Source organism: Delphinus delphis, chromosome 10 (genome assembly GCF_949987515.2).
Source record: "Delphinus delphis chromosome 10, mDelDel1.2, whole genome shotgun sequence".
NCBI lineage: Eukaryota > Metazoa > Chordata > Mammalia > Artiodactyla > Delphinidae > Delphinus > Delphinus delphis.
In genome coordinates, this window is record NC_082692.2 from 70,050,143 (window position 1) to 70,065,263 (window position 15,121).

The 15,121-nt window shown below is 45.1% G+C and overlaps 1 protein-coding gene across 1 annotated transcript in view; it reads left to right on the plus strand.

The window, feature by feature from the left end:
- Positions 1 to 15,121, plus strand: part of CACNA2D3 (calcium voltage-gated channel auxiliary subunit alpha2delta 3) — a 784,136-nt gene that overhangs the window by 608,837 nt on the left and 160,178 nt on the right. The window contains exons 18-21 of the mRNA XM_060022702.1: positions 5,939 to 6,022; positions 10,513 to 10,584; positions 10,841 to 10,902; positions 12,264 to 12,331. Coding sequence (XP_059878685.1) covers positions 5,939 to 6,022; positions 10,513 to 10,584; positions 10,841 to 10,902; positions 12,264 to 12,331 — 286 coding nt within the window. The remainder of the gene's footprint in view (positions 1 to 5,938; positions 6,023 to 10,512; positions 10,585 to 10,840; positions 10,903 to 12,263; positions 12,332 to 15,121) is intronic.

Genomic DNA, 15,121 nt, shown 5'->3' on the forward strand with positions numbered 1-15,121 from the left:
CCCTTTCCCTACGGCCATCTCCTCTGGGGCAGGACATGCTGTGACAGTCAGAGACCTTGATTTGCAAATTCTAGGGGAAGAGACCATCAGTCTGTCGCAGGCCCATCTGGCCACCTGGCCTTGGGACCGTGTCCTTGTTTGAGACCCTTCCCTTTGACTTTGAGAAGAATGGGCCCCCGAGCCAAGCTGAACTGCCTCTTTAAAGGACTAGAAGTATTAATAAACAGCTGTAATGTTAAGAACCATTTCACCCCATGAACGGCATCTCTAGGGATGAGCATGCTGACATGCATTGCCCTATTTCATCAGTCGGGGCAACAGCAGCACTTACTAGCGCTGTCTGGGTGGCAGGTTGCCCCAGCCCTGTTTGTCAGGATGTCTGCTGCGCTCAACCATTTCTGTGCCCATTTGCTCCTGTGGCAGCCCTGTGAGCTGAGTGCTCTTATCTCCATCCTGCAGAGGAGCAAGGCAGGCTCAGAGAAGTACAGGTTAGCCCTGGGCACACAGCTTGTAGGTGTAGAGACCAGATTTGAACCAGAGTTTCCCTTTGGGGCCCTGGCTTTTCCCTGCTCTCCTTACTGGCCTGGTGAACGGTGATCTGCAATTGGAGGGCGGAAGATGATCCTTCTCAAACAGCTTCTCCATGCTTTCCCAAGGCTCACCTGGGCCTTGCTCAAGGCCTGATAAATAATCGGTGTCCAACAGTATTTTTGGATATGCGTATGGACAAGTGATTGAATGAAAGAGTGAAGGAATGAAGAGCCCAGTGGCCATTAGGTCCTCCTCTTTTGTACATGGAGGAAAGAAGATGTGCCTCCCTTCCTTCTCCTGAAATGGCCACTTCAGCCTCTGAGACAAGAGGAGACTCAGGGCCTCGGAGGAGGTAGTGAAGGTATTCACCAGCTGAGGACCGTGACTGCCTCCCAAGAGAAACATCTGCCCAGACAAAGGCTGGCTCCCAGCCCCTGGCCACACCCCTTCTCCAGATGGCATTGGCTTTGGGCAAGGCCTCTTCCTCTCCAGTTGTGGGCCTCCCACCCCCAACTCCTTCCTTCCTGTTGGCAGCATGGAACAGCACGTACTGTTTATCAATTATTAGCACACATAATATTTGTTTCACAGAGGCTGCATGGATGTGTGTAGCTGATTTCCTTTAGTCCTTCCCAAAGGAACACAGAGAAAGCAAAGGCATTTTTGTTCTGTTCAAACCCACATGAACATGGCCATCACCTTAGCCCATCCCATTCTGCTTCCACAATCAGTCTGTAGGTAACACAAAGGGGCACTCGCATCCAGACAATTAAACACTGCCAGAAAGGTTTTGGCACTTACGGCAGACCCCCGATGGTTCCGCTGGCTCCTCAGATAGGTGCCCTTCTTGCCCCATCCTCCTAGGCCACAGGCTGGTTTGTGTGTTCACCACATCTGGCCTTTATTTGAAACTCCACCTCAAAGTATTTCATAGCACAGAATATCTTTCCTTATTAAATTCTCCCCCACATATTTTTTTCATAAAACAGGCACCAAAAACTACAAACCTACCCGTGGCTCTCAAAGTATCTGTTTATAAACCTTTGGAAACCGTTTGCAATTCGTTAATCATATTTTCAAAGGAAGTTACAGTTTATAGATACACTAACAAATGCCATATCCGATGCCTCAGCCCCAGTAACGAGATCCTCACGAAGGGAAAGAGGGAGTGGGGCTGGGGGACCTGGGATTCTTCCCAGGCCAGATCCCAGGGGAGAGGGGCGATCTGGCCTGGGAGTCAGAGATTCGAGGGTTTAGTTCTTTTTCTATCACTCTCTGACACTGTGGCCATACCTATGTCCTCCCGGGGGAAAGCAGGTACAGAGGGTAAGCCATGCTCAAACACAGTGGACTATCTTGATTAGCAGTGAGGTATTTTGCAAATCACGTGTTTCTAAATAATCATTAAAGTACCAGAGTTTGTGAATACTTCATTTAAAATGTACTTTAAAAATGGTTCATTTAAAAAGAAAAAGTAAAGATACTAAATATATACAAGTTGGAACTCTGATGAATACTTACACTTGAAACCCAAGCCAGCTTTAAAAAATCTTTAAAAAGGGAAGGTGGGTAATGTGGAGAGAATGTGTTGGTACGTGAAACACCCAAAGGTATAAAGACTTCAGGCACAGCTTGATCCAGGCACACACACCGTGCTTTCAGGACTCTCTTCATGTACTCTCTCTGCCTCCTCTGCACTGGTTTCATTCTCAGGAAGGCTCTCTCCAAGTAGTGGCAGAGATGGCCACGAGGAGCTCAAGTTCACATCCTACTGCCTTAGTGATGCTAATAGATGGAGAGCTAGTTTTTCTGGATAAATCCAGGAAAGCATACCAGACTGAGTCTCATGTGGGTTGGTATGAGTTACATCCCCAATCCTGAACCAATCACTGTGTCCTGGAGAGTTATGTGTGTCCCTCACATACTCAGGTCACTGGCTTCCTTCTGAACCAGGATGGTCTTGCCTTCGCTAGAACTATATTTACTGAGTGTGGGGTCCAAGGGGATTCCCTGTGGGAAAGCCAAGGTGATTACCCCGGAAAATGTGGGGGTTAGGTGGTGGTGGTCCACAGCCCAGGTGTCTTCCGAGTGGAGGTCTAGTCTCTAGCCATCTAGTAAGTTTTCTTAATGGGAGAAAAGATTAGGTGGATTTAGGGTCATCATGCTGGAGTTTACTCATTGTCCTTGACCTGTTTTATCTATGCAACAGCCTACTGAGTTTTTCTTTTCTTACTCAGAGTAGTCACTCTGGGACACTACTGTTTATATTTTAAAGGAGCTCACTCATTAATAAAGACCCAAATAGAAAGTATTTCATACCTATTTCACTGGTTAAGCAGACATCGTAGAGGGGCATTCCTAAAGTAGAGTTCCAGAAGGGGTATCCCCAGTCCCATCTGTTTCTTTCAATGTAGTTAAATTAGAGACTTACTGGAATATGGTGACTTACAGACCGGTATGCTGGGAAATCTTCCTTCCCCTCACTCTCTAATCTCTGCCAGTTTCTTGAATACCAGTAGTGCAGTGTACTGAATTTCTTGAGTGGTTATTACCAACAATGAAGGAAGATACCTAGGAATGGCCAAAAGTCAAGGAATCTATGTCTGTGGATTCCACTTTTGCCACGTGTCGTCTAAAAGGACTTGGGTTCTTTAGCACAGTTATGAAGTTTTCTCCAGGAGAGTCTTGAGTCCCAACCTGATGTTTACTACACAAGTATCTTACATACCAAGAGGGGGCATATGAGTGTGACGGTCTGGCACCATCATCTTCAGCAAACATCTTCTGCCTCCCTATGGCTTGTGCAACAGTGACCCAACAAATTATTAAATAGTCTCCATCATGTCGAGGAAATGACATAGTAGCCAGTTGTATACAATGAGCCTGTGTCTTCATCAAGAAGCTTATGGCTTTTTCAGGACTCACATTAGCTACATGCATATTAAGGGTTTATTCCATGCTGTGCCAGGGATGGGCTTGCCATTTTACATATAGTACCTAGTTAATTGTCTCAACCTACCTTGGCTATGGAGGTATTTCTCAATTTTGCCATTGAGAAAAAGGAAGCTTGGAGCAGCTGGGTGCCTTGCTCAGTGTCACATGCCCAGTAAGTGGCAGAACCACTGTGCTCTCCTCTTCTAACAAAGACAGGGGGACACCTTCTCTGAGGATGAAGGGCCTTGGGGGTCTTTTTGAATTTCTTTAGCAGCAGTTGAAATGACTTGAGGCTTAGCCATGAAAATTTGGTCAGGGGCTGTGGGTAGGTAGGGGTGTCCTCCTCCATACTGGCTCTGTGATCTTATTTAACTTGCTATTTAGTTTGATATTTAACTTGCCACAGGCATCATGGGCAATAAATTGACTGTAGATAGGCAGAATTAAGAGTGATAAACCACAAAGAAGTCCTTGGGAAAGAATGAAGCACCGTTTAATTGACTTTACTTATCTCCTTAGGACCTTGTGCTTGCTAGGTGTCCAATAAATGTATGTTGAATAAGTGAATAAAGGAGGATTTTGAAGTGACCAATGGAAGAACTTCCTCCAAAAGACAGTATATACCTAGCACTAGGCTACCCAAGAAACTGTGAAAGTTCTGCCTTTAATGGTCAGAAGCTGGGCCATAGGAACTTCTGGGGTGCCTAGTGGCTCCCAGGAATGTTTTTTACCAATATAGGACTTGGGGGGCATTAGCACAGATAACAGAGGCCCAAGAATGTCCAACTCTAGCTCCTTGGGGGACAAGTGGGCTTCCCAGCATCGTGTGCCCCTCCCCCCTCACACCTCCTCACCTTGAGAAGAGGGTGACAGCCCTGCTGACCTCTTTCCTGTCACACAGGCTCAGCCCCAGCCTGACTCTCTTGAGGACCACAGCTTCTATGCACAGTGAACTTTCCATAACAGGATCCAACTGTGAATCCGCTATCGTTTACAGTGGCTTCTGAGGGAACCACTTCGCTTCCCCTTCATCTGGAGTGGATCTGATGTCATAAAACTGACCGTGACAATCTGTTAATTGGAAACCTGAGAGAAGGGAGTGGAAGGGCAGTGGACCAAGGTGGTCAGAGCCCACTGCCCCTTCGAGGCAAGGCAGCCTTCCTGGGTGGTGAGGGTGGGTGCTCTCCAAGTATATCTCAGGGTTCCTGAAATGCAGCCCTGAGGGAAGACAAGACGGCAGGAAAACCACTGGGCCCTGTTTGGCCTCACAGTGATGGGAGATCTACCCTGTCTGGCCACTCTCTGGGGGCCGGTTTGGACCTGTTTGGTTCAGTACACCAGCAGTGATTTTCTCTTCCACACCATGTGCCTTCAGCACCTGTCTCCATGGTAGCCGAGCAGTGTCCAAAATGGTAACCTGTGGTTTGCGGTTCTTAAAACACCTAGAGTGATGCTGCGTCTCACTTAGAATCCTACGAATTAAGTCAGAAGATGACTAATTTAGAAATAAAAGGAAAAGAGAAAAAACCTATACATACACATGTATTTTTTCCAATATGCCGTCAGCCGTATCCTATGAACTGGCAAAGGGGTTGCTTATCCTGAGCCTGCAGCAGAGGGCAGACTTTCCTACATTATAAACACAGCATTAAAGGCCCTAGATACAGGAACATCCAGACGCAGGACTGTCCAGTTGATAAAATGTAGGCTTGCCAGGTGACTAACACCAGTGATTTAGGGGGGAAAAAACTAAAACCACTTTCTCTGTTATTAATGCACTCATCAGCTTTTCCAGAGAAATGCCCTAATGGCCATTAAATCTGGTAGCGATTCCCAATACCCACATGTACTCCAGGTAAAGTAGCTGTGCTTAGCTCAGCACTGCTGTGGCCAGTGTGATAGCAAGTAGAAGATTCTGTGTGTCTGCGAAATGTTACCAGGATGTTGAGCCCAAATGTGGAGATCAGTACTTTTGTTTCCATGGAGTATGAGGTGGGTATGAGGCAGGAGGTAGGGATGGGAGAAGTATAAAACACAGAGGGATATAACTAGATTTTTTGTAAACTATGTAAGATGCCCTTTCCTGTGTCTTGAAGGGGTGGGCTTTAAAAGTGTTGGAGTCGAGGAGGAAGGTTGCATTCCACACATAGGATGTCCAAGGAGGGGAAAGGCTTGGCTCTGCATCTGGCATGTTTAGAGGTGAGGAGTCCGCTAGGTAAGTTCATAGGGAGAAAAGAATTGGCTTGTATACTCCCCCTAGCTGGGAGCAAATGTTTACAGGTGACTGGGCTTGGTTTTCCTGCCACAGAAACCCCAGGACCGCCCCCGCTGCTGGGCTTCTCACTAGGACCCTCCACTCACAGTCCTCAGGCATGAACCAGGACTTCGGATGATGAAGGTTGCCCTGGCCAGTGAGCTCACGGAAATGTTTTCTTTGTTTGTCATTGTTTTCTTTCTCTTCCCCTCCTGCCAGTATGAAGAAGGGAAAAAGCGGAGGAAACCTAACTACAGTAGTGTTGACCTTTCGGAGGTGGAGTGGGAGGACCGCGATGATGTGGTAAGTGATTTGTTTTCAAGCCTGGTGAGAAGGGAGCTCCATTGTACCCTCCTCTGTACCTGGAGGCTGCCTGGGAGCCAGCCGAGAGTCCCACCAGAGGGACACCTGGCCACCAGAGGGTCGCGGAGACCACGGGCCCTTGTACCCGTTTGGAGTTTTGTAATGCTCCCACCCGTAGGTCCACTTGCAAATGGGCCAGCCACCCTGGCTTCTTTGTGCAGTCTGCTAAAACCATCCCTTTCTAGGCTCTAGTCTCTTCTGCACCCGATTAATCCAGACTCCTCCTCAGCGCCATTAATGGGATCTGTCTCCCTCAGGGGAGCTTGGCCAGAGCCTCGCCGGGCAGCTGCACAGTCAGGGCCAGAACTCACCTGTCAGGGTTTCAGCCCAGGGCTTGGCAGAGCCGCTCTCCTCCTGCTTGGTTGGCCACCCTGTTTCCAGGGCTGCCCCAGCCTTTCCCCTTTCCAGGCCACACTGCAGTAACACGTGCTTGTTTCCTACACAGATTCAGCCTGTGGGACTGTATCAAAGGCTTTCCTTATGCCCACGACTAGGCCCCGTCAGTCTTCTTGTCCCTTCCTCAATAAATCAGATTTGTTAGACATGCCACCTTTTGTGAATGCAGGCAGACTGTCCTTAATTAAATCCTAACTTCCCAGGTGTTCCTATCTGGACACTTGCTCTTCCCTTTCTTTATGGATTCTTCGTGCCCAGGCTATGTTTCTCTGCCTGCATCTCCCTGATTTGTCTGGAGTCCTTTCTTGAGCTTCATCATTGAGTCAGCAGTGTTTCTATCCCTCCCTCTGTCTTGCTTTCCAAAGGGATGTTGAGGGGAACCATTTGAAACCTGCAGGCTAGGTTCTTGTGCTTTCAGAAATATGTCTGGCATCACAGTCCTCTTGCTGCTTGCTTTTCCTCTCTTCACATCCTCTGCAACCTGGATGTCTCAGCTAGCATAAATCTCTGAGTTTTTTCCTTGCCTATAAAATGCAAGAGTCATATCTGTTTTAGAAATTTAACCTATTTCCTTCTTCATCTGGACTCAGTCTTTTTTAAACCCCATTCAGATAGAGTAACTTTGCTGTTTGATAAAAAGTTACTTCCTCATCCATTCTCTTTTCGTAGGTGCCGGTGACCTGACGTTGTGTCAGCTCAGTGACCTGGTAGAGTTTTATATCTTCTTGATCTTTAAACATGGTCATCAGGATTCACGTCTGGGTCTTTTAATTGTACTGCACCTAATGTACATGTCCTACCCTTTCAACCTGCTTCTACCAAGAAGCAAGCTAGCACAGTCCTGAGGAACGCAGTTCAGGTATTAGCCTGCCTGGGTTCAGACCCCACCTCTGCTATTTGCTGGCTGTTGGTCTCAGGCAAGCAATTATCTTCTCTACATCTCAATTTTGGTTTATGTCCTTTTTTTTTTCTCAGTAAAATGAGTATGATGGCAATAGTACCTACCTCACAGAGCTGTTGTGAATACTAAGTGTGTTACTGTAGTGAAAAGTGTCACCATCAACATCGTTGCATGGACACAGTGAGCACTCTGAGTGGTAACTGTTATTAGTATTATTCTCAGCATCATCAACCCTCATTCTCATTAATGAATGTCAGTTGCTAAACTGTATCATGAAACTTTAAAGGGTGCATTCCATTGTTTTCCTTTCTCTTTCCTCTTTACTTTATCAGCTGCTTTATTTTGACTTCACAGGATCCTTTTGTTTTCTTTCCCAGAAGGTTTGAACCCTGTCATCAACATGCTTCCCCATCCTTTCATCTTTTACATTTTAATTGACATGGGAGGCAAGCTTGATGCTCATTCATACTTGGGAGTCCCTGCATCCAGGAAGCAGGCCCTCTGCTAGTTAACACTAGGCTGGCGCTCGCACTTCTCCTTTGCAGGTTACTTGAAGAGATTTATTACTTGGCTCATCTGTACCCCAGGTGTCTAGTCATTATCACCTGTGCCCAAGTTAATTTTCCATGAGCTGATATCTCCTTTTACTAACAACAATTTGACAAATGCTTTCTGTTTCCTTGCTCTTTTCTTCCTTTGTCATCGGATTCCCAGCCTGTGCCACGTTCTTTACCTTCATCTGATTCCCAGGACTGAGTTCTGAGTGTCTACCTTCAGAGTTCCCACACCTCCAGAAAGTTCATTGCTCTTATTCTTCAGTTGGCCTTTGGTTGTCTCTTTTGTTTGGGTCTCTTGTCTCCTTGGAAATAAGGTACATTTGAGATGTGAATTCCTTCACTACCAACGTGCTTGATTGGGAAAACCCAAGTCACCATTTCTCTCCTAGGAATTTGCACTCGCTTGATTAGAGAATTCTGGAACCTATACAAAGCATCTCTGTGAAGGCTACACAAGATCCCACATGCCCATGTGTCCACCAGTGAGGTTTGCATGTAAGTAGCAGAGGGCAGACTTTAGGTCAAGATCTGCAAAAGACCAGACAAGCAGAGCCCACTGAGGAAGAAGCAGCATGAGTCTGCCCAGCTGCAGAGAAGTTCTTGGAAGAAGCATCCTACTCCTCTTGGCAGCTAGAATCTTGTTGAATTTAATGACCACATTTATAACACAGACCCTGTGTACTTCCAAAAAAGATATGAGGTCATATCTGTGTCAAACAAACTGGAGTTTGAAACCTAATATTTTGAGCTATTGAAAGGGGTCTGACATTAAAGAAAAGGGAGGAGGAGGGTGATGATGCTGGTGAGGATGATGATACAGGACAGGTAACATCTGTTGAATGCTCAGGGAATACCAGGCACTCTTCTGCATATTAGCTCATCTAGTTCCCACTACAACTTTATGAGACAGTCTGTGCTGTCATTAGTTCCATTTTGCAGGAAGAGAATCTGAGGCACAGAGAGGGTAAGTGATTTGGTCAAGATCATAAACCTCTGGCCCCAGAGTCCATTTCTGAACTCCAGGGCTATCCTGCCTCAATATTCAATAAGTGTAATCTATTTCCATTATAACTGAAGAAAAGGGAAAGACTAGACTAATCATCTAAGCATCTGCCTCCAGAAAGCATTAGTGACCCTGGCCTCGGACCCTCCCAGGTCCTGATGCTGATTGTTCTGTGCTACTGGGAGTTGGGGGTGGGGTGGCACTGAGGCATGGAGAAGCTTACCTAATCTCTGACTTGCCTGGGGAATGTGAGAGGGGAAGGTCCCAAATGGCTTTAGGCAGGCACCAGAAAGAGGAAAAATGAAAACCATGTCAAAGATAAATCGAGCCGTTCTTAAGAGTTAGAAAGTAGACTTAATTAGGACCAGCTCTCCCCATCCAAAACCACAAAAGTTAAAATGGGAAAATATTTCCAGAAATGCCCATTATGTGTTGTTAAAAAATATCTAGAGTAAAATATATGTTTTATTTTATACATGCCTCCAGCTAAAAATTATGCTCTTACTCTCTCTCACAGAAGATGAGAATATGAACCCAAATCTAGACAGCCCCACATCAAATTTAGGTTGCTTGCAAGCACTGTAGTTCTCTATCAGCCAGATCTTATTCAAGCTCCTCAAAGGAGAAAAAGAGGGGAAAAAATTAAAAAATAAAAGTAAGAAAATAAAAACAAGCCGTGGGGCTGGGAAAGAGCCTTTCCTGACAGGCTGTGGCATGTCAGCATTTGCTCCTATTTCATTAAATGGCTTTCCCGTCGTCTCCTATTGGTGCCCATGACGGCACATCTTTCATCACTGTGTCTGCTGTCCTTCTCTGAACTCACGGAAGGGCCACAAGTAATTAGCAGAGATCAGCCAGGGGTGGGGGAAGGGAGGGAGGCTCACCGTTCCCAGATGGGACCTCCAAAAATCAGATACAGGGTTGCCCTGTTCACTGCCCATCGGCCTCAGCCAGGCCTTTCATTGGCCCAGATTTCTCAGAGTGTTTGAAGATGATTCATGCTGTGAAAAACTTAATCCCTGTCTTCCAAATGGTTGGCTTTTTAAAAAAACAAAACAAAACAAAAAAACTACTGTGTAGGAAAATATCTTTAACTTGATTATGTTTTGAAAAATGATTTCTACATGACAGACCAATACCCTTTTTGAAAAAGCAACTCGTCCCCCTTCTTTTTTTTCTTTCCCCTTGCTGCTTGAGTGTTTTAGCATTTGCTGGGGGTCCGTTCTCTGACTCTCAGGATTTGTCAACATTGCAGAGGCTTTTTTGGTCATTGTTGCCCAGAGGTTTACACGAGCACCCCAAATTGAAGTTGATGGTCATTTATTTATTGTTGTTAACCTCTCTCCCCCTGTACAAAAGCAGTTGGGTGTTTATTCTTCTGAAGCCCCATTTCAGAGGGCTGAGTGTAGTATGCAGACTTACTGCAAAAGTACCCCAAGAGTCAATGGGGAAACAGCCCAGCTGTCTCATACTCAAGCCACCAAATGTGCTCCCAAGCTGGAGGGTGGAAGGTGTCCAAGACAGTATGGTAACCCTGGGAAGAACTAACTCCGATTTTCTTCTATTGTTTCAGTTAAGAAATGCCATGGTGAATAGAAAGACCGGGAAGTTTTCCATGGAGGTGAAGAAGACAGTGGACAAAGGGGTACATTTTTCTCAAACATTCTTGCCGCTTAATTTAAAACAAACCACTGTGAAAAATTAGCTTTGAAAGTTCTATCTGGAGTAAATATCTTTCGCTGAGATCATTTTTCTCTTGTCTTTACTTATCTCAAACAAGATTCATGTAGTACTGTTAACCTGATCATAGTGTGTCCATTTATTTTTATTTATTTCTGAAAACTTCACCTAGCAGACTAACCATGTTTTCTTTTCTCTACGACTTTTTTTTTTCAATCTAGAAACGGGTTTTGGTGATGACAAATGACTACTATTATACAGACATCAAGGGTACTCCTTTCAGGTAGAGCTGACCATAATACGTGGACATTCCATCAGACCCATCAGTTGTGTTTGTACAAAACCTGCTGACGCTTTCAGAGCTCATCATCTGAAGATAACCAAACACCCTGCCGAAAGGCCGGAAAGAGTGAGGAAGGGGCTTTTCCCAGGCTGCTTTTGCTTTTGTTTTCCAGAAGGGGGAAGATGGTTCAGGCTCACCTAGGAGAACTCACTCAATTTGTCATGGCTTTGCATCTCATTATCAAGCAAATAAGCTTCTGGGGTTCTAACTAAGGGCAGATAGATAAATTCAGAGGGTTACCAGGGTCCTTAACCATCTAACTTGCTGCCTTTTATTTCCATGATCCTTCACACTTGGAGGTAGCATATTCATCCCTACATGTTGTGCTTCCGTTTTAATTTCTCTGAACTGTTCTGTGCTTGTCTGCCTTTGAATCCTGTTATTTCTCTTTGTAACAATCCTGAAAAATGCATTTGCCCCCTTGCCTGCTTTCAGAAGTGTATGTGGCATTCTAAAGTTTCCTGCTATTAACTTAGTGTGATAACACTTTTTGTAAAAAGTTATTTTGGTAGGGCTTCTTTGTGTTCCTGAACTGGTGCCTTGCAGAGCTAAAGAGAGAAAGAATTTACTAACTTAGATTAATCTTTAAAAAAAAAAATGTGGCGTTGTTGTTGTATACGGCCAGGGATCATGGGTGGATTCCATTTGGAGCCAGAGCAGTTGATGGAACACATGACTGCTAAGTGGGTTTACCAAATGAAGAGACTGTGTTATCAAAACATACTCTCTGACTTTAGGCAACGAAGGAAGGAGCTTAAATCAAGACTTTGAGAGTGTGAGAGTGTGAAAAATCTATCAGGCAAGGGAGAAGGTTGGGCAGAGAAGCCCACGATACAGTCATGTGGCTACGTTCAAGTGGCAGTAGAAGTGTTCATTTTTGCCATTGAGAAGGGGTTAATTTTCCCTCGTCCCAAACTCTACAGTCTGGAAAGAGCCGTGTGTGGCTGAATGTAGGGCAGGGGTGCATAAGGTGGTAGTGAAGAGCAGGACACGTAGCACTTGCAAGAGCATCCAAAAGAAGGGCTTGCTAGAAGGGCTTGTAGGAGCTGCCACACCTCTTTAAACACACGCAGGAGCCACCCATTGCTGTTGCACTTCCAATCAGAAATTACACTGAAGCGGCTGATTGAATCTAAGAAACACCAACACCAACTATAATCAGTGGGGTTTTGAAAGTAAACTTGAAAAACATTGTTTACAGAACATGAAATGGAAATGTGAAAACGGAAAATAAAGTTCACCTGCAAGTCTGTTCCAGTCAGTGTCATGGATTTCAAGGTCTGCTTTGTTTCTCTGCACAGTTTAGGTGTGGCGCTCTCTAGAGGCCATGGGAAATATTTCTTCCGAGGGAATGTAACCATTGAAGAAGGTAAGATGCTGCCTTCATCCATCTTATCCTTTTGTGTGGGAAGAAAGCCCTGAAGCCAGCTGTTGGGTTAGCTGAAGAATTTGCTCATCTATCCAACCCTTATTCCAATCCCTGGACATGTGACTCAACCATTTACCCACCTGCTGTTACCTTGCTCTCCGAGACTGATTCAGAATGGTGGGACTCCCAACTAGTGATGGCCTTCCGTGATTTCATTTATGTTCTGCTTTCATCCACAAAGCTGTTGAGGCAACTCATAAGAATCATCCATCCACCAACTGTATTCTTCTCATACATAAAAATTAGTACCAAGAAAAATACGAATTAGTATAAAAACTCAAGCCCAGGAAAAGAAAAAGAAAAGAAAGCTGTGCGAGCCTTAAGTCTTCTACATAGTTGAGCCACAAATTTCACTTGTGTTTCAAGGCAGCTTGGGTCCAAGGGAAATGTGATCATTCAAATGATTTAGTAAGTCAGAAACCCGCACCCCCTGCAGTGGAAGCGTGGAGTCTTAACCACTGGACTGCCAGGGACGTCCCTCTTCTTGTCTTCATAAAGCACCAGTGCACTGGAAACTCCCAGTAAATGGTAGCTGTTGTTACAGCCCTTTAAACTTGAAAACTGCTCTCACCCCCATACTGTCCTTTTCATCTCCCAACAAGCTAGTAGCTCAGAGAAGTTATCTTTCCCAGTATCACCAGCTCACAGGGAGGAGTGGGTCTGGCCTCTGAAAGGCTTCACTCCCAGAGTGGCCTTGAGTAAGTCACTTGCCCAACCTAGGTGTTCTGTTTTGCATCTTGACAGAGAAGGAGTTGGACCAGACCAGTGCTCTTTGTGGGTATCCTCAGGGAGTGTGGCCAAGAGTGGGAAGGTCAGTTACAAGCTGGGTTTTAATGGGTTAAAGCTGGTTACAAATGAGTTTGGTGAACTTCCAGAAGCTAGACCACCTTGTGGCTCACTCCGATGATGCAGTGGAGAATGAAGAAGGAGATTGGAAGTCCCTGAGATGCCAGGTTTCATAGATGGCCTTCTGGTCTACTCCTGAGTGTCCCTGCATTGTTTCATGGGTTTTGGGTTTTGTCTCCCAACTGATTGTGAGATCTTAAGGAACAGGAAGGAGAGTGAAGAGATCATCTTGACCAGGGCAGAACCCAGAGTATGCCCACTGCAGAGATATTCAATCATGTGCTCCCTCTTCCTAGAGACAGGCAAGGAAAAACAGGCAACTTTGTGATTTGGGCAAGATACTCAACAGGATGTATTCTCAGGGATCTTTTTTTTTTTTTTTAACTTCTTTAATTTTCTGGCTCCATGAGCCACGTGTGGCTCTGTGGATGTCACTGCTCGTGAAGACAGAAAATTCACATCTAAGCCATCTGAGGTCAAGATGAGGAAATAGCTCATGATCAGAACAGTAAAAGGAGAGATTGTTAATGGATTATTTGCCTCTCTTGTGTTCATTCCCTTAGTCAATGGACCTGACCCTCCATCTTCTCTCTCTCTCTCTCTCTCTCTCTCTCTCTCTCACACACACACACACACACACACACAGTTGTTTTGCATTGTTTTTTGGATCACTTCTTCATTTCTTTAGTCACTATCATCTTCTGTTAGGCTAAGAGCTCACACAGAGAGAATTTTAGAGCCAACTGCAACCATCCTGCAAGAAATTAGTTTGAATCCTAGGCAAGGGGAAGAGTGTCTGGTTATCCACACAAATGAGGTCAGATCTTCCTCTCTCTGTTGGTCCTCTGTAAATAAGAGGGCTTCCAATCCTGCCAGCTTTGCTGAGTTACAGAGCCTGAGAAAACTGCTTCCCCTGGGCTAACTAGTAGAGGGGCTTGTCATCCATAAAGGCCACGGCTTGATTACCATTCTGCTCTGTTCTTAAAGAGGGCAGGAGTTTCTTGGGGATGGTGACCACTTCTGAAGGTTGTCCCGTAAAGAATGATCTCCCATAGAATGTAGGAATTTTCAACCTGCCTTGACAATGGCAGGTATTACCAAGGTGGCGAACAGGCTGATTTTGCTCACAATGTAAGGAGTTGCTACTGAGGTTAAAGGTATGGGCTGTAGTTCTACCTGCTGAAGTCGTTTCTCTTCTGAATCTCCTTGACACTTTATCTTTATGTATATGTAGTACACAGTACTTGTTCAATAAATTAGAGCTTATGTCATTATTGTCAGCATTATCAATCAAACAGTAGGTGTGATTTTGTCAGGAGGATCAAAATCAGAGGTGAGAGGGTTAGAGAACAATCATATTTCCTTGGTGGCCTAGGAACTCAGAGAGGAAGCAATCAAAAAGATCTTCCCTTCAGGGTCTCATTGATAGGTCCTATGAAGTATAGGCAGAGAGGACTTTGCAGATGAGAACAGAAACTAGAAATATATTATATGTAGAATTGATATCATTAACCCAGTATTCCAGGAAGGTGAGATCCTAGCTCAGGGCCTCTGCAGCTGTGGTTTCTTCTGCTGCGAGCACCTCAGTTACTACGTGGTTCTCTCCTCACCTCCTCCAGGTCTTTGCTTAAAGTCACTGTCTCAGTGAAGCATCTGACTCCCACTGTTAACAGTGAAACTCTTTCCCTCATCCCCCCCCATCTCTTAGTACCCCGTCTCCTTGCTTCATTCTCTCTCTTAACTTCATAGCCCTCACTACTGATAGGCTATGTATTTTAACTTATCTCTTTTCTGATGCTAGAAAGTAAATACCATGAGAGCAGCAGTGATTTTTGTATTGGTCACTGCTATGTTCTCAGGACCTAGAATAGTACCTGGCACATA